At 44.6% G+C, this 19,245-nt stretch overlaps 1 protein-coding gene across 2 annotated transcripts in view; it reads left to right on the top strand.

Annotated features, from left to right (window-relative positions):
* Positions 1-19,245, top strand: part of LNX1 (ligand of numb-protein X 1) — a 157,059-nt gene that overhangs the window by 112,429 nt on the left and 25,385 nt on the right. For both annotated transcript variants that reach the window (XM_083168393.1, XM_083168392.1), the window contains 2 exons: positions 12,939-13,116; positions 18,358-18,592. In XM_083168393.1, the coding sequence (XP_083024519.1) occupies positions 12,939-13,116; positions 18,358-18,592 (413 nt within the window). The remainder of the gene's footprint in view (positions 1-12,938; positions 13,117-18,357; positions 18,593-19,245) is intronic.

A 19,245-nucleotide genomic window follows, 5' to 3' on the forward strand; every position in this document is an offset into this window, starting at 1 on the left:
ATTAAAAACTATTCTTCTTGTGTATACTTGGATGTTCATATAAAGAACTCAATCCAAAGCCGTTTTAGCAGTGTTCATGTTATACAAAAAATAACAAAACCAACACGTATCGACTTCAAGAGACTTCATCAGGGGTTTATCTAAAATCATAAAATATACTCTTTAAGAAATGTGATACAATGTTGAATAAACATTCAGTACAATTGTACATAAATACATCAAAAGAGACCTTAAATACAACTTTAAACTATCATGGGGACATATAAATACATTATACATGATATCAAAGAGAGAGAATCTGGAAGAAGGCAGAGATGGAAAATCAAAAGGGCAGCGTGATACATGGACATATGAAGATATATACCATAGATTGGTAAGTATTCCTTATCAAAAAGATGCATGGATAATTAAACATTTTCCAAAGAATTAGGGAAAAAAGTTAACATAATAAAGTATCTTTGTAAGTACGAGGCTGGATTGAAAAGTAATTGCTCTTTCATCTTTGGGAATAGGGCGGCGGCGCCTGCAGTTCAAGGAGGTTCTGCCACACCCATCATACAGCCTGACCTTGTGCACTGTGACTTTCACCTCTTCCCAAACTTCTAAGAGCACCTTAAGGGTCAACACTTAAACTCTGACGACTAAGTGAAAGCTGCCATTCGGTCTTGGTGTCGACCATAACCCCAGCTTTCTTCTCCGACGGGTTTGTGTGACTCGTCCAGCATTGGCGCACATGCGTGGAAAGGGATGGGTACTACATTGAAAATGAATAGTACATTACATAGAGAATAAACTGCGTTATTATGTGCAACAAAAAAGTTTCAAATCTATTCACAAATAAAAAAGTTATAGCCATGGAGGCATTGCTTTTCAATCCAGCCTCTTATATATTACAGAATGATAACATGATCAAGAGGACACAATGTCGATCCGGCACTCTCTGCACAGAGATAAAGGAGCCTGGGTGCCTTTGCCAAAATAAGATATACAATCTGTTGGTAGGCCCTGATGTAGGTTACATACCACACGGCACTCCAGGTAGTTGGTGACAACAATATTTATTTGCAACGGTTTCGGAGCTCTAAGCTCCTTCGTCAGCCATATAGGTTACACTGTGTAACCTATATGCCTGACGAAGAAGCTTAGAGCTCCGAAACCGTTGCAAATAAATATTGTTGTCACCAACTACCTGGAGTGCCGTGCGGTATGTAACCTACATCAGGACCTACCAACAGATTGTATATATATATATATATATATATATATATATATATGCAGTATATATATATATATATATGCAGTGTATACACACAAACACACAAATACGAGTATAGAATTGTAATTACTATATAAATAGGACTTACAATTGGGGATCGCTTACATTTAACCTACACATTATATATACATTTGATTTGAACCCCATTACATTTATGTTTACTAGGACCCTGCACTTTGCACTATTAGAGTCTGTCTGTGATGCACACTCCATTGGTTATTTTAGGATTCTGCGCCCTATGAATTTTCTATTTCTGATACTTTGAGGACCAGCTATGTGTACTGATCACATTGTGTCCCTTTGATCATGTTATCATTCTGTAGCATATACTTACAAATATACCAATATATTGTCTTTTATTAGGTTTACTTCTTTCCCTAATGCTTTCAAAAATTCATAATTATCCATGCATCTTTTGGATGAGGAATACTAACCAATATAAGGTATATATGTCTGCAATGTCTTCATCATTCTTTGTTCATTTTCTCCCACTGCCCTTTTGATTGTCCATTTCTGCCTCCTTCCTTATCTGATTCTCTCTCTTCTCTGATATCATGTATTATGTATTTATATGTCTCCATGATTGTTAAAAATGTTGTATTTAAGGTCTCTCTTGAGATATATATATATATATATATATATATATATATGTATAATTGTACTAAATGTTTTAACGATATTGTATTATGTTTCTTAAATAGTTTATTTTATGATTTTAGATAAACTCCTGATGAAGTGTCTTGGAGACGAAACGTCTCGGGTTTTGTTACTTCAAATGTTTTGTACAACATGAACACTGCTAAAACGGCTTTGGATTGAATTCCTTATATTAACATACAAGTGAACACAAGAAGAATTGTTTTTAATAAATATATTAGACAGTAACTGTGATACATTTGATCATTTTTATTCTTGACATTTTATAATATTGTCAAGTGGGGAAATTATTCTATACATTACCACCAGGTTAGGCATCCATTCATTATTATTGTTGATATATATATATATATATATATATATATATATATATATATATATATATGGTATGTATGAAATTCATCTTGAGCATTTACTCTTCACTTTGGGAGGAAGACGAGAATCAGGGGTTTGCCCTTTGTTAGAATGCTTTTTATGTAAGATCTGCTTCTATTTTTATATAACTCTCTTTCAATGAATACCCTGAATTCAAAAGCGCTGAGGATTACTAGAGCAGTAAATAGTAATCTCCTAATTCCACATCATGAGAAGCTTTCTTAGAGCATAGAACAACAATCCGGGCTTCCCTCTTGAGTCGGTGATTACATTCATGACACAAGTAATAGTAGACTGACCAATTGCAAGATGCTAATGATGGATTTAATTAAGACATTCCTTTTGCAGTGAGAAAGGCTTAATTGTTACAGCAAGAGCGTACATTTACATGGGGCAACAAGAGCCAGCTCTCTGCCGACTCCTATCCTGGTCTCAGTCTCTTATTGCAAACTGTAACGTGTTATGATAACAGCTGTAAGAGGCTTAACTTCTTTGCTGTGTCTGGATTAAAACATAGATCAAGAACCTTGTGACCACATCCCAGCATCTGGTTCATAGCACACCGATTCCTCCATCGTTCCTTCTTCCATGCTTGCAGATGATTGGTCACTGTAGAGACAATTGTTAGTGCATGGGAGTGATTTGCATGCTGAGACCTGGAGTGCACAGCTGGGTCACTGATCTGTCTAGGACAGGAGGAAGAAATGTCTTTTCCTAATGACGTGCTTAAGCACCCGTTCTTTAAACAAAGATACATCTGGGCAAATTGTTGATAGAGTAGGCTGAATGTTATAGTCCTATCAAACTTTAATGAAGTACCCTTATGATAACTGTGGCAAAGTAATTATAAACAGAATACATTTCAAAGCCAGTCAGGATAAACTTTTAACAACAACAGTAGTATAAGTAGCTGAAATATTTAGATTGCTTTGTGGAAGTTGCTTAATCACGCTTGAAATGCGGTAGTAGCTGGTCTGTGCAGTTTCCGGCTATGCTCCCAATTCAGCGTGGATTGCTACATAGAGCAAAACCAGTTGCCTGTGATCAAAAAGTTGCCGTACGTACAGAACGAATAACCACCCCAAATGCAAAATTGCGCATATATCACAAATAGCGATCCAAACGCAAAAACCGAACCATCAAACTGTTCTTTCGATTTGCGCTAGTCTATGGCATCCACTCATCGGCTCAAAAACCAGGCTGGAAGTGGTCATCGGTGATGTAAGAGACCCACCTGAAAAACGCATGGACACGCCTGAACGTTTTCACAAACACGCAGGAAACGTCATGTTTCCGCCCCTTAACGCCGGCTTAAAAAAAATGGCCACTTCTATGTGTAATGATATTTATTTGATCATTGCCGCTGCACATGCGCGATGTGAATGGATTGCGAATTCTCTGATTCACAATCCACAATTCACAAACACCGTTTTCGGAAAAACAACATCAGCTGAACACCAAAGTTCACGAAATTGTCAACTGGCCAAGAAGAAGAAGAAGACAACCACTGAACTGAATTCCCATATTCTACATCCTGGGCGGGATGCTCTATCATCCGCAGCCCCTCTCTGCCGGCTACCGTATTCTTACGATTAGTAATACAAAGAGGGTTGGGATCATTTGGTCTACAGCATGATGGTCGACAGTCATTAGGTCGACACCATTAGGTCGACATGGGAAAATGTCGACATGGGTCTAGGTTGACATGGGAAAATGTCGACATGGTTCTAGGTCGAAAGGTCGTTAGTTCGACGGGTCGTTAGTTCGACAGGTCATTAGTTCGACAATGTCTAGGTCGACAGTCAAAAGGTGGGCATGGGGTTTTCACAGTTTTTTACCTGAATGTCAACACAGTCGACATGGACACAGTTTGTGCTCGCAATGCGTCGGGCACGGTGCCTCGCTACGCTCGGCACACTATTATATTCTCCCACCACGCCCTAGTGGATGGTAAGGAAAGAAATACTACCTGTCGGCACATGTTGGCTCAAAAAAACAGTGAAAACCCCATGTCGACCTTTTTACTGTCGACTTAGACATAATGACCTGTCGAACTAATGACCTTTCGCCCTAGACCCATATCGACCTTTTCCTATGTCGACCTAGACCCATGTCGACCTTTTCCCATGTCGACCTAATGGTGTCGACCTAATGACTGTCTACCATCATGCTGTAGACCAAATGACTGCATCCCATGCAAAGAACAGTTCTTGTGTTAACCAGAGCCGAATTTCCCATTAGGCACGTGAGGCACCGGCCTAGGGGCGGCACATGTTTGGGGGCGGCACTTGGATGCCTGTGATAGTACTGTCAGCCCAAAATGTACCAATAACTGCAAAATATCCACTGTACTGTACTATATTCCATCTTAAATAGAGTGTAAATGGATAGGACATGCAGATACTGCCCCTATAAACTGTCCTACTTAGTAAACATTATTGTTGTGCCTAGGGGCGCCCTCATCCCTAAATCCGCCCCGTATATATAGTATATGTATGTACGGGGGGGGGGGGGCGGCCAAATATTTTGTGCCTAGGGGCGGCCTGACCCCTAAATTCGCCCCTGGTGTTAACAGCTGTCCTTTGTGATGCAGCGCCCTCCCTGGACTTCCGGGTCTGAGACCTGGGAGCCCCTCGGAGCATTCACAGAGTGACGGCCCGGCCATGGGGCATGCTGGGAGGGATCTGTGATGGATTCCTCATACAGCGCTGCGGAGAAAAGCCCATAGTATTTTAAGGGGTATCACCAGACATATAGACTATGTAGACATTTTGGACAACGAGGTCTGTTCCATAATGCAGACATTGTTGCTCACTGGTAATGCCAGGTACCAAATTGACCAATAACCGATTTATACAGTTTGTGACATCTAATCGTGGTTTCCTGAGAATGCAGACAAGGTTTCTCATCTCCCTTGGTGTCTCAGAGATTACCTCACTGGGAAAAGGCTAATAAATTGTATTGCACAATAAATTAGCTGCAGTGTAAACCGTGTGGCTAAATTAATGTTCTGAGTCAGATGCTCCATCATTTGTGTAAGCATCTTTTGCCCGTAATACTTCTGCATCTTTATACAAAACCTGAACCAACCCTATCCTACTGTACAGCCTTATGTCTGAATATGCAAGGGCTGACACGCCCACTTTATATGCTCAAATACCGATTGGTGCCTCATTGCACTGGATACACACTAGACGATTATATAAACAATTTTTCAGATTCCAATGGGATGGAATGACCAAATCTTCATATTGTCTAGTGCAGGGGTCCTCAAACTATTTTGCTCTGTGACCCCATCAGACAATAAAAATAATTACGGGACCCCAGAAAGTTACTGCAGAAGATCACATAACATGTGTAGTCATCAGAGAGCACCTGCATGGCAGCATTGTGGAGGCATAAAAGGAAACAATTCAACAGATTTTTGAATAGTTGCAACCCCATACTGAGAAGGTCGGGACCCACTTGGGGGTCAGGACCCACAGTTTGAGAACTGCTGGTCTAGTGTGCATTATAGGCCTGATTCAGGTTCACAATTCGATGGTGAACGATTTTTCCCCTGTGTGCATGTCTGCGTGCGTTCGGCAGGGCTGCACTTTGCAGCCTAAACCCCCCTTGGGACATCTGTGTCACCCCTATACTGTCCTACACAAATGTTTAGCGCAATGTGTAAGCTTTTATAGCTTATCTAGGGAAACATGTCTGGTATTGATTTTTGACTCGGCCTCGTAAGAACATTTCTAAACTTAGACCAGCACACTTGTTGGAAGGGAGGGGGTCACAAGCCACAACTTATTGTTCATCCCACATGAAAAGCTGCTTTTGCTTAGAATTTACAGATGTGTCCTCACGCATCGTTGCTGCAGTCACAGCAGCCCTTCTGTTTGCGATTGATTAAAATGATATGTGGCATCAGGGGCAGAACTGCCATTGGTGCAGCAGGTGCATTGCATTGGGTACATTGAGGACTAAGGGGCCCATGCGGTGTGGCATATTGTAAACTTGGATTGGGAAAGCAAAGGAGGGGGGCCCAAGTTATATTTTTGCACCTGGGCCCACCACTCACAAGTTCTGCCACTGTGTGGCATAACTGTATTCTGTGTGCAGCTTCTGTTGTTTCTGCATCCGAAATGCTACGCTACAGTGGTAGTGTTGCAAATAAGACTTCCTTTTGGCTTCACACAGTGACATTGAGAGGGGTGAAGACTGGGTACTTCTTACCTGGGCTCGGGTCCCGCTCTCACATCCCCTGTTGCAGGGAGCCAGGGAGTGTGGACAGAGATCACAGGCTGCCGCCGCAGCACAGCCTCTCTCCCCAGCTCAGCACATGCTGCTCAGTGCCATGTGTAGAGCTGTGGAGAGAGACAACTTAAGCTGCAGCCTGTACTCTCGCTTCCTCTGGTCTATTTTTTTTCATGTGGATGTGGCTTCCTGTCTGCGCCACTGTTCACGGACACAATGTGTGTGTTCAGCGTCATCTGTGATATAAAGAAGATCTAGGATTTGACTTAACCAAGTTCTAGTAAAGAATAGCAATAAATAGATTCTATGTTCAAAATGTAAAAGGGTGCCATTTATTTTTTAAGTACTGAAAAACAGCAAAAATCACATGTTTACTGCAAATCCCTCATCCTTATTCTGGTTGGTGCGGTCGAGCCGCATATGCGGCTCCGACCGCACCAGACGAATCCCCGCCCACCCTACGGATCGCCACGGCCGTCCGTACACGGACGGCTGGCGATCCGCATAAAAATGGTGGAGGCTACGCCTCCACCATGGTGGGAGCTGCCCCCTGCATTCGATGGTCGTCGACCATCGAAGGCAGGTCCGCACGCCGCGGCAGCTCCCGCAAGCTGAGACCACACGGACAATCGTCCGTGTGGTAGCTTGTATGGGGGCTGAAAGCTGACATCCGGCGACGTCAGCTTTCCGCCCCCATGAGTTGCGTCATGCCCTCATTAGCATGCGTACGCCCCGCGTTTGCATGGGAACGCCCATGAAACGCGGGGCGTATACATAGGGAAATGAGGGCATGAAGCCCCTCACTCCCCTATACGCCCCCTTTGCGGCGTAGTAAATTTCTGTGCGGCGAATTCGCCTGCACATGCGCAGATTGACCTCTGCGCATGTGCAGACGGAAAACATCGGCGGTACGGCCGCACGCGGGCCGTACCGCGCGAATCTGAATAAGGGCCATATGGTGCAATTTGCTGTAAAAATTGCAAATTTTCTTGTGATCAAAAAATAAATAAATCGCACATAAAAAAAAAAAAGATGTGGTACTTGTTTAGTTTCACGGCTGCAGATATTGCATGCGATATCACATCCGATTTGATGCGATTTTTGACCTGTTCATTACCCCACTATCCACTACGCATGGAGTTGATTTTATATAGTGTGGCGAGCGCAGCGAGCCCCGCAAATTCCTTTACATGTATTCCATGGGACTGGTCCTGGTCCCCATATATGTGGGACAGGGTGACCTTGGCCGGAGGACCTTGTATAAAGTGTCCCCCGGCAGTGGCATTACCCTGCTGGCTGTTTGAGCACGGTGCTGGTTCTAAAATTTGGGGGGCCTACCTTTTTTAATCACTCATATTTTTTAAACCAGGACCGGTCCAAGAGCCGGTGTTGTTTTTTTTAATATGAGGGGACCCCAGTTCCTTTTCCCCCTGTATTTCTCAAACCAGGACAAAGTAAAAATTGCACCTTTACAAAAAAATTGCACATTCTCATTAATTAAATGCGCCAGACATCTGGCTTGTTCGTAAAATTCACACTCTATTACATGTGTGATGTTCAGTGCAAATCGCACCTGTTACATTTAGACCTAGTATGTTTTGTTTTATGCCATTTCTGTCCTTAAAAATACCATGAGGTCAAGTGAAGCAATTTTTTGGGGCATTACTACAAATCAAAGCCAGTGCATTATGGAGAGAAATGTGAGTATGTGTGTGGGGTGTGGATCTGGAGTTGCAGCTTCCTTGTCAGGAATGTCATAGAGGCAAAGCATATCCATGGGGGGAGGGGGGGCAGTTGGAAAATGGTTATCTCATCCAAGTGACCGTACTCTGTAGTAATGACCCCTGCCCCCCCTGTTTCTGCATGACCCCGCCATAGGGATGGCTGTCGGTGTGGTTACCATAAATGGTCGACCATAAATGACAATATTGGTAAGCAGGGCCGCCGATAGGGGGGTGCTGTGGGTACAGCTATCCCGGGCCCGGGCCTCTGGAAGGACCCAGGCAGCTAATTTTGCCCACAGTCACCGAGTAAGTCAACTTACTCTGCACTGCGATGGCCGTGGGGAGACGGAGGCCGCTGCTTGCTCAGCAAACCTCCCTCTCAACGGCCAGGACACTCCCAAAAAAAGCTGGCGCGCCACCCACAAATGGCCGCCTGCTGTTAAACACCTTGCAAACGCCAAATAGGTCTGAATCGGACCCAAAGACACAGGAGGTAACATATGAAGATGGTAGCTACAAGTGTGAGAAGAGAAAAGTAAATGTCTATATTAATCATTGAAAAGATACCGTTTTAAACCGGTAATTTGTGCAGTCTGAAAGGTGCAGAGTGAATTTACCGGTTCTATTGAACTGGTATTTCTAAATGGTAATAAAGCAGGGTCCTACCCGTTTCAGACACGTTTTTTTTCATCCACTGTTTTCTATGGGTTAAAACGTGTTCAGTGTTGTGAAGGAACAAAAACTGCATTGAAATACCGTTTAAAGACATGCAGTGTGAAAGGGGTTTTAGCTGGCAGACCCGTTTTTAAATACCTGGTCAAAGCCAGTTTTGCGGTCTGAAAGCAGCATAAGTGTACACAAATTAACATGGGTACTTGTTTCCTAGCACGGCCACACCGATTTACATCGGGGTGGTCGTGTCGGAAAAATCGGGTCGATCGCATCGCATGCGATTTGGTCGCATGCGATGCGATCGACGCAACCGACCGATTTTGGACCCGATTTTTTTTTTAATGAAATGTAAATCGGGTCCCTGGGACCCGATTTTACATTGTATTCAATGTAAAAATATTCCCAACCCCCCCCCCAAATTTAACGGCGTACACCGCACCCCACGATAGACGCCAACCCGAAGCGTGGCGAGCTCCGACCTTTTCATTCCCCTACTATCCACGTCGGCGTGAGGTTGAGAATAGAATAGTGTGGCGAGCGCAGCGAGCCACCGAGCCCGAAGCGTGGCGAGCGCAGCGAGCCCCGCGAGGGGACGCGGATACCTTCACAGGTAAACGCGTCCCTTCGCGTCGCCACGGACACCTGTGAAGCCCGCGAGGGGACGCGTATAACATTGAAGCCTATGGGGAAATCGCGGGCATCGCGTCGGTCGCGTCGGGACCATTCTTAACGGTCCCGACCGACGCGATGCCCCCGATATTTTATCCTAGCCGGCCAAATGGACCTGATTTCAAAGGAAATCGGGTCCATCTTATGGATCGTGTACCTTAACTAAAGGTACACGATCCATAAGATTTGTGGCCGTGCTAGGAAACAAGTACCTTAACATGTACTACAAAAAAATTGGAAAACAGTTTTCTACTCAAAATAGACATGTTTTACAGACAAGATGAAAAGAGATTACATTATACAGTTCTTGAATACTGACACTGTGCATGCATCAAATTTATCTGGAAGATTTTTTATTGCCATCCCTAAACCATTCAGGGAATCTGTATTCTCTCCCCACCCTGGGGACATTTGTCAAAGACAACCCCCAGACGGGACAACGATGGCAAACGTTGCTGCATGTAGCGCGTCTGGCATTCCAGGGTCTGGATTGTTTTACCTAATCCACAAGCATCTGCCCCATTGCTTTTTTTCAGTATGAAGATGAGTCAATTAATATATTTTTAAATTCAGCAATCTATTTATCAAGGCATAAAGCCCTAAATCATGGGACAACCAGACGTTGCAGGGAATGACAATTTTCAAAGTCCTGCATCCTCTGGTGCAAACTGCAAAGCATAGGGAATCCAAGTTATCATGGACAGCAAAGGTACAAGACACCACCACCACCACCGCCACCACCTCTCTTCTCCATTAAGCAACACTAATTGAACATTTTGGGCTGAGAGAAGTGCGAGTATTAATTGCGTAGCAATTTATATGCATTGTGACATCTGTTAAATGACAGGAGTGGGTGCTATCTGGGGGTGTAACTATTTCTGGGGTGTTTCTGGGCTGCTTTAGGGATATTTGTGATATTCGGTGTATTACAGTAATGAGTTGTTTGTCTGCTTGATGGAGGTTTCGGGTTCCGTGTTCAGTCTCAGTGGGGAGAAGGGGGTATTATTTAAAATGTTGGGCTTTGTGTGTTGTCACAGCAGCAAGGACCACTAGAATGCCAAGTGTTTTGAAACCAACGGATTGATGGATTAATCCCGCCTATTTTGCTGTTGGTTCTGCCTACATTTCATTTGGTGACGCCCACTTTAGGCCACTTCTAGAAATTTTTCCAGGGCCACTATTAGTTTCAAATCCACCTCATGCTGCATAGCCTCGCTACAGCGTCACCTGCTCTACTAGATCAGGCATATCCCACTGAGATGCAAGGTTCTGCTCCCATGCCCTCTGTCTGCCACAAGTGGAATCTCCACTGTATTTAAAGTCAGCAAGAAATCGAACAGGGCAGCAGTTAAAGCTGCTCAGTGCTACATATAAATTTCCCAAAGCGGATTACTGTGTCCTTTCCCCTTTAAGTTGTGAGAATGTATAACAGTGAAGCAGTAATGAACTAAGTTATAATGACAATTTGTAGACTGTAATGTATCGTTAAAAGCCCATTACATTTAATATGACAGAAATAGGTCAGCATCTAGTGAAGACATTTCATTCTCTTCTGGATCCTTTATGACATCCTTGTAATGTACTGTATAAATAAGAGTGAGCTTGTAGATGCGTGCTGTGCGACGGTCAGTGCCTTGCACATGTTCCTGTGTCAGTCGGCAGCTGCGGGGAGTGATGCTATCAGTGTCCAGCGCACACGCAGCTGTGACTTGTGTGTGTGGGACACGCATTACAACCTTAGAGATTGTGAATTTCCGATATAAACATTTATCCCTTAGTAAACATAAAACTCGGGACAAGCTGTGTTGTGTTGCATGTCATGGCTGGAAAGGATTATTTTAGAAGAACAGCTGGGAAAAATGGAAGGTTCTAGCCAAACCATAAACTGATAACACTCGGAGTGGTTTATGTCTTAGAGGTAATGTCACTTCCGCTGATTTATATTTTGTGAGGTTTGAGGTAGTTTTAAAGTGACACGAAAGGCCACTCATACCCCTTTCACACCACACAAAATTCCCAGGTTGGCCCCAGGAACAATCTGGGTCTAGTGCTGATGTGAAAGGGTCCCAGGCAAAACTTCTGGAACCAATGCTCCAGGATTTCAGCCCTGCTAGCTACCAGGGTTGCTCCAGGGTCTTTTCCGGGGTATTGGGGGAGATTCTCTATGGTAAAAATGCGGTAAAAACCCCGTTATCAGGGTTTTTACCGCATTCTGGAATGCTCTAAATCTGGCGATGCCCCATAGAAGCCAATGGGCTTCTAACGCGAACCCACCACTGCCCCGCACGGACCCCCGCCGCCCCGCATCGCCCCCTCACCTGTGTCCGGGCAGCACAGAGCTGTGCTGCCCAGATCTGTGACCTCCTCCCTGCACTGATCCTCTTCTGGGTGCAGGGAGGAGGAGAGCACGGCGCAGCAGCGCCGGGTGTGGGAGGGAGGGGTGAGCCGCCGGGACCTGCTGGGACCCGGCGACTCTTACCGCAAAGGACAGCTCTTAACGCAAGAGCTGTCCTTTGCTATAATTATCGCATATGTTAGAACATATGCGATAATTATGATTGCGATGGACGGCGAAGGGGGGCGGAGCTGGACGGCGAGTTTTAGAGAATCTCCCCCATTGGCCAGTATGAAAGGTTCAGGGACATGTCCCTCCTTCCCGGGTTGCCACTGCTGATTGGCTATGCAGGACAACTTCCTGTTGTTGTGGATGTTCAGACACGTATAGAGGCATCACACGGCGTACAGGAAGATACTGTGCAAGCTCTGTGGCACAACAGACCCCAGCAGTGTTATTTAACCCCTGCAAGCCTGTGTCCATGACTGCTCGGGGCGGGTGGCTGACCTCACATGATGTCAGCGCCCACCCTCAATTTGCGCACCAGTGCAGGGCAGTGCTATCCTGGGCAGTGCTATCCTGCTCACTAGGCAGTGACTATACACAGCCTAGCCAGTCAGTCTGAATTACCCCCTTAGAACGCTCTTTGCAATGCATTCAAACAATTTGAATACATGAGCTTTTGAGAAAGCTTTGTCCTTGTGATTGCCTTCCGCAGTCTTATCCGGGTATTTTTCATGAAAAATACCTTGAGTATGTTCTGCACATGCACCACCACAAACATCGACACTGCTATGACCACCAATGCTGCCCCCCCCACCCCCCTTTGCAACAAACCCCACCCCCACGCCCGCTACCCCAGCTGCTCATACTCATATGGGATTTGTGATCTGGTTACTTAAAATGCACATGTATATGTATAATAGTTTGGTTACATTGTGTTTATATGTGGGATTATCATGACCAGTCCTGTCACTTTCTCTATCAGAATGCTAATCGGGCAGTTCTATGTGTGGAGAAGATTGTGAACATCGTTAAGGATCACACAGAATCTTTGGGAATGACAGTGGCTGGCGGTGTATCCAATTGGGAGTGGGACCTGCCCATCTTCATCACAAGCGTAGACCCCGACGGAGTCATCGGAAGGGATGGGAGAATTAAAACAGGTACACTTACTTTTGGAACTTTATTCCCACAAGGCTTCTTTCACCATGGCTGTGACTGCATGTGACAACGCTGAAGCCCCTGATGCCTCTGGCCAGCCTGACATAAATTGCAGCATTTACACTTATTATTGTGCTGTACAGTGTAGAAACTGAGCATACTGTAGTACAAAGATATAGGGGACTAACAGGAAAATGAAAATACAGCATGCAAGAAGCACTAATGCTGGATTAGAATGAAGCACAACACTGCCCATAAAACATAATGGGGGAAATTTACTAAGATGTGTATTGTACTTCACATGTGATGTTGCTATGGGCAACTAATAAGAATCTACGTCTTATTTATTTAGCACCCTCTAGAAGATAGTAGACAGGATCTGATTGGTTTCCTATAGCAACATCACATGTGAAGTAGAATACACATCTTAGTAAATTTCCCCCAATAGGTAAGGAATATAACTAACAAATGTTATGCAGATGACGCAAGCCGTGGCATTCCATCTCACACCGGTGGTTGGAGCAGACAAGAAAACAGGAGGGAAGAGGACTGCAGGGCATCTGGATATGATGTAACAAGTCCTGCACATGTGGTGTGATTAGGCCAGGTGATTTTTGACTAGATATTAAAAATCACCTAACAAGTAAGCTGGAATCGCCCTGTGTGTACAATGCGGGGTATAGCCATGGCCGGCCTGGCGATAAAGACAGTGCAGACAAGTCAATTTTGACTAACTGCGTGTCTATGTGGCCAAATACACACACAGGCCCTGATTCAGGTCGCTTCGCTCCCCTGCGCATTCGCACAGGGGAGCGATGTTTAGTGACTGTGCATGCGCATAAACTTTTATGCACATGTGCAGCCGCGAGCAGTTACAGCAAATTGCTTATACGAATTTCGGGGGGGGGGGTGTATCTGATTAGATGTCACATAAGGAGATGTATTTATTGATTGGTTTAACACATAAGAACATAGGGGGTACAAGTGATGCAAAGTTTGTTTCTCTTGTGTTCTGCTTCTGCATACAGTAAATGTCATTTTTGCCATTCTCTGTTAAGCAACCTCATTGGTATTTCCTTGGTGTAGTGTGTAGTAGTAGTAGTGGCTGCTGTGTTACATCAACGAGCAGAGCAGCACATGGCAGGGTAACTATGGGGTTTATTCTAGTTCATTCTTTCTGACAAAATCCTTCTTAGATGGACAAAACCATGTGCACTGCAGGGGGGCAGATGTAACATGTGCAGATAGAATTAGATTTGGGTGAGTTATTTTGTTTCTGTGCAGAGAAAATACTGACTGCTTTATTTTACACTGCAATATAGATCTCACTTTGAAAAAAAACCCCACCCAAATCTAATTCTCTCTGCACAAGTTACATCTGCTACAACCCGCAGTGCACATGGTTTTGTCCATCTAAGAAGGATTTTGTCAGAAAGAATGAACTAGAATAACCCCCCTATGTGTGCTCTGGCCCTGAGTCACTCTCTTAGCCCTTATCTGTACTGCGTGCACATTCCATATTTCCCAAGACAGCCCCAGTCCTCAGCACAGTCTCCCACTTTCCTGTAAACCTTGTCAAACAAGATGTTTCATCACTAAATGACATGTATTTCATTGTGAAAGGGTCACTGATGCTCTGCAGTAACTACTTTGTGCTGATTTCTGCTGGAGAAAGGGGAGGGAAGTGATGCGGGTTTCTGTATAAGTAGAATGCTAATCCATTCGCAAAGTCTGAAATATCAAGTGTACTTTCCATCTGAGCAAGACAGAGTAAGGGCGAGATGTATTAAGCTAAAAATGCGGTAAAACCCCTGCTTTACCGCATTTTCCTATGTATTAAAACTTGACCGCACCGATACCGCATAGTAGGGTATCGCCAACTTTGGGTGGTGATACCCTATAGAAGCCTGCCACCTCCGCCGCCTCGCTGACCCCCCTCTCCCCCTCCCTCCAGCTTACCTTCTTGCAGGTCCTCCTGGACCCCGGAAGGTAAGCCCCTCCTCCGCTAGCAAGGCAGCCGGACGTCCTTCCGGCTACAATGGGTAGGAGGAGGCGGCACCAGGGACAGCCACGCTGAGCTGTCCCGGCTGCAGGGGAGCAGTAGGCGGCTGGGAAGTGACAGAGACCCCCCCCCCCCCCCCCGCACACCACAGTACAGGTATCGTGGGGGGCCTTCGTCACTGCACCGCGATGCCAGCCGCATATGTAAGTACACATGTGCTGGCATCGTGGCGGGAGCGTGGCAAAGGGCGGCGATGTATATTAATACATCCCGCCCTAAGTCTAAGCATACCTCTCAACCGTCCCAATTATTGTGAGACAGTCCCGCTATTTGGGGACTGTCCTGCTGTCCTTCCCATGGGTGGCAATGTCTTATTGGGAGCAGCTGGGGGGACCCAGAGATCAACACTGATCTGTTCAGCATTCTTTCAGTGCAGTGAGGGAGTGTAAGGAGGAGGCTGGGGGCTGCCCAGTCCCTAGAGGAGCGCTGAGTACGCCCCCGAAAATTATAAAACGGAGGTTGCTGGGCTAGGCCATGCCCGCTCTGCCCAATGTCATGCCCACCCCTTAGCCTCGCCCCTTTTTGGGATTATTTTCAGGCCCAGATTTATGGGCGCATGCGCAGTGCGAAAGCAGCACATGCTCAGTCGACCAATAATCACGTGATATGAGTCTTCTGTAATTAGTAATCCATGCTAACTTAGGCCTGCAGATCCAAAATCCCATACATTGAGCAATATGATGAATATTTAAATGTATTTGAGAATGTAAAAAGGTGTCATGTGACTATGATGTAAGCAGGCTTTGTGACCTCCGCTTCTGTTAATGCTGCATAGGCTGTTTGACCACATGATTTGTCCCCCACATAGTTCTACCGATGTCACCCACACTCCTGTATGCAGCAGTGCTCTATACTAACTACTATCTCTGCACATGTATGTGTTATCTCCGGTTTGTCCAGCTAAGACCTCAAGTCCGATTAAGAGAGTTGCCAGTAGTATTAAGTCAGGACTGGAATTCTGGCACAGTGGCACTGCAGGCAAGCACTCAACCAACCACTACCCTCTTGTTTCATTATCTTAATGAATGTCTGCCAACAATAGACTTTGCAGTCATTATTTACATGAGGGAAGCACAATGAATGTGGTTGAGGCTTGCCCAATTTAGCTCAAGGGTTATAGACAACGCCCAAAGTCAGGGGCACAAGAAACCAAAACTTGGCATGACAAGTAGGAAACACAGCGGACAGTAGGAAAACATTGTGCTGCTTCAGAAAAATGTACAGCGCTGATATTGGAGGGACGGTCCATATCAATACTCAAGAGATGAATGAAATAATTATATTTAATGAAAGTCACAATATAAAATCAATACAATGGTATCATCAATAATCATATCTTGACAACAGTATTAGCAATTATATCAATAGTAATATGAATAATGGTGGCTTGAAATAGTGAATGGTGGAAATGCAGACTTTCTTAATGAGGAAAGCACTCAACTGAGCTGTGATGTGGTATTTAGGCCCCTTCCTATGAAAAAGCTGGGTCCCCCAGCAAAACGGGTCAGGTGTATCCCAAAAGCAGACTTTCTTTAGGTAAAATAGTTCTGTACTCCTCTTTCCATTTGGACCTCAAACTTATATATGGCTGGGAGAACACTCCCAAGTTTGTAACTTGCAGCCAATCACTAAGTGGGTTTAGGTTTGAGAAATAATATGTAGGTATATTAATTGAAATTAATTGGAAATATGTATGTAAAAGTAGGATAAAACACCTGTAAAACAGACTAAAATACATATGGTAACAGAAATACAATTATGCATGGAAAAATACAAATCCATACGACACCATGGGGGAAATTTACTAAAGGAAATTTGTAAAAAATAGGTGTATTTGTATCCAGAAATACACTTATTTTTTACATTTACTATACCGAAAATACGGCTATTCGTATTGATAGCACATCAATACGACTACGAATTGCTGTATTTTCGGGATAGTAAATGTCAAAAATAAGTGTATTTCTGGATACAAATACACCTATTTTTTTACAAATTTCCTTTAGTAAATTCCCCCCCATATGTCATCGGAAAATAGGAATTGTAAAAATACAACAGCTTTGTAAATGTTGAATAAAAATACACATAAGAATTCAAAATACACACCCGATGCGAGTCGTAGACAAGCATAGCCAAAATACGAATATGAATTGCATCTAGTCATATTCTTTGTACATTTCCCCTATTGTATTGATTTTACATTGTGACTAGCTGAGGTACCCGGTGTGGCGCATGTTTGGTTGTGCAATTAGCATTACTTGAACTTTATCCTTCTCTTGTTTTAAGCCCGTCATGCCCATGGTGTGACCGGCATACACCTCTCTGTGGTGGGCTCCTGGATCTGACCCATTTTGTGTTGTGGCCGGACCCAATCAACTCACCTTGCGTTGGTTTTGCCCCAAATCAGTGCCAACAGTGTCCGAATGCATACCGGACAAATATGTAAGAGATTTCCATTAAATGTAATCCCTTGAGTATCTTTATTGACCTTCCCTCAAATATCAGCGCTGTGTATTTTAGTTGCATGTGATGTGTATTGGGGTTGACTTTCCCATTTTTCCCAGCTGCTGGATTATAGAGCTCATCCCAGCACCTGGTAAGATCCTAGGGGTCACCTTTCTACAAGGCCAGTAAATCTGTGTCGGAAGTCCCGCCCCTGCCCCCAAAAGGGCACTCTGAACGATCTCACAGAATGAATCTGCATACACGCAGATCACACACACCATCAGAGATGTACGTGAACCATCAAGTTTGCAAACATCTTGGAATTAGGCCATACAGCTGCCGATCGAATTGCCAACTGCCAGCCACCGGCATCCGCCAGAAGGGCGGAAGAAAGGCATTCCGACAGAGCCCTCCGCCGCCAATCTCCCTGAAGCAGAGACAGGCAGGGAAAGTGCCCACCGCCACCATGTTAACGGGGTCACACGTTCGCGTCCCCCTCAGATGGAGCACCTCTCCGCCGGGGATCACCAGCTAAGGGAATTAGATGATTCCCAGCGCTGGCTGAAAGGCGCTCTATCTCTATGTAAGTATGAACCGTGCACACAAAACAATTGGAAAAATGCTAAATACTTCTAGTACTGTGTGTGTGTGTGTGTGTGTGTGTGTGTGTGTGTGTGTGTGTGTTTGCATATAAATGATGGTGCTTTTAATATGTGTCTATTCATTTGGTGCCCAGGTGACATATTGCTGAACGTCAATGGAATAGACCTAACAGGAGTCAGCCGTAGTGAAGCTGTGTCATTGCTAAAGAACTCTTCTTCCTCGTGTGCGGTTCTGCGAGCCTTAGAAACAAAAGAATATGAGCCGGACGAAGACATCAGCAGCGACTCCCTGCTCATGGACTCCATCCAGAATGACTATGAAAGCAGAGAATGGTCACCAGTCTGGGTCATGTGGCTGAAGCTGCCTCGGTAGGTCCCGATATCACAACCAATCTCCTACAGGAGTGTGGGTGGAAAGATTTATGTTTCTCGGGCTGTTCCCTGTTTATCATTCGCTATAGTGATGTGTCATCGTAATTAAAGCCAGATTTAGCTTTAGAACTTAGCATAAGAGTATGTTTTGCTTTCCTAATTGCATGCATACAGTCCATAGCTAGGACATTGCGCAGGATGCTCCAGATATTGCTCACATCCCTTCGCTGTTCCTGAGTGAGTGGCTGAGTGTGTGTTTGTCAGGTCATTTACATATGCCTCCAGCAACAAGTGTCATTTCAGTTATGTCACGTACATGGCGTTTGTAGATGACACACATGTATGCATTCCTCCTGCTCTGACTCATTTACTATTTGTACTAGGAAAATGTAAATTATTCGGGTTTCTTAACTATGTTGATGAAAGCAACTTCATTTTTCATACTTAGATTACCAGTTTCCAATTCGGCAAGATATGAGAGAGGCTCAGTGCCTGATAGCTGGAACATAGTTGGTGATAAATAGCATCTGAGTTTTGGGTTGGCCAGCTTTTGGTGCCACGACTGCTAAGTAGTGCCAGTTCAGCCCGTCAGTCTCTCCCTCTGGGCCAGATGTATCAAGCTTCAAAAAAGCGATAAAATGGAATGATAA

The sequence above is a fragment of the Crinia signifera genome, chromosome 1 (genome assembly GCF_055691185.1).
Source record: "Crinia signifera chromosome 1, ASM5569118v1, whole genome shotgun sequence".
Taxonomy (NCBI): Eukaryota; Metazoa; Chordata; class Amphibia; order Anura; family Myobatrachidae; genus Crinia; species Crinia signifera.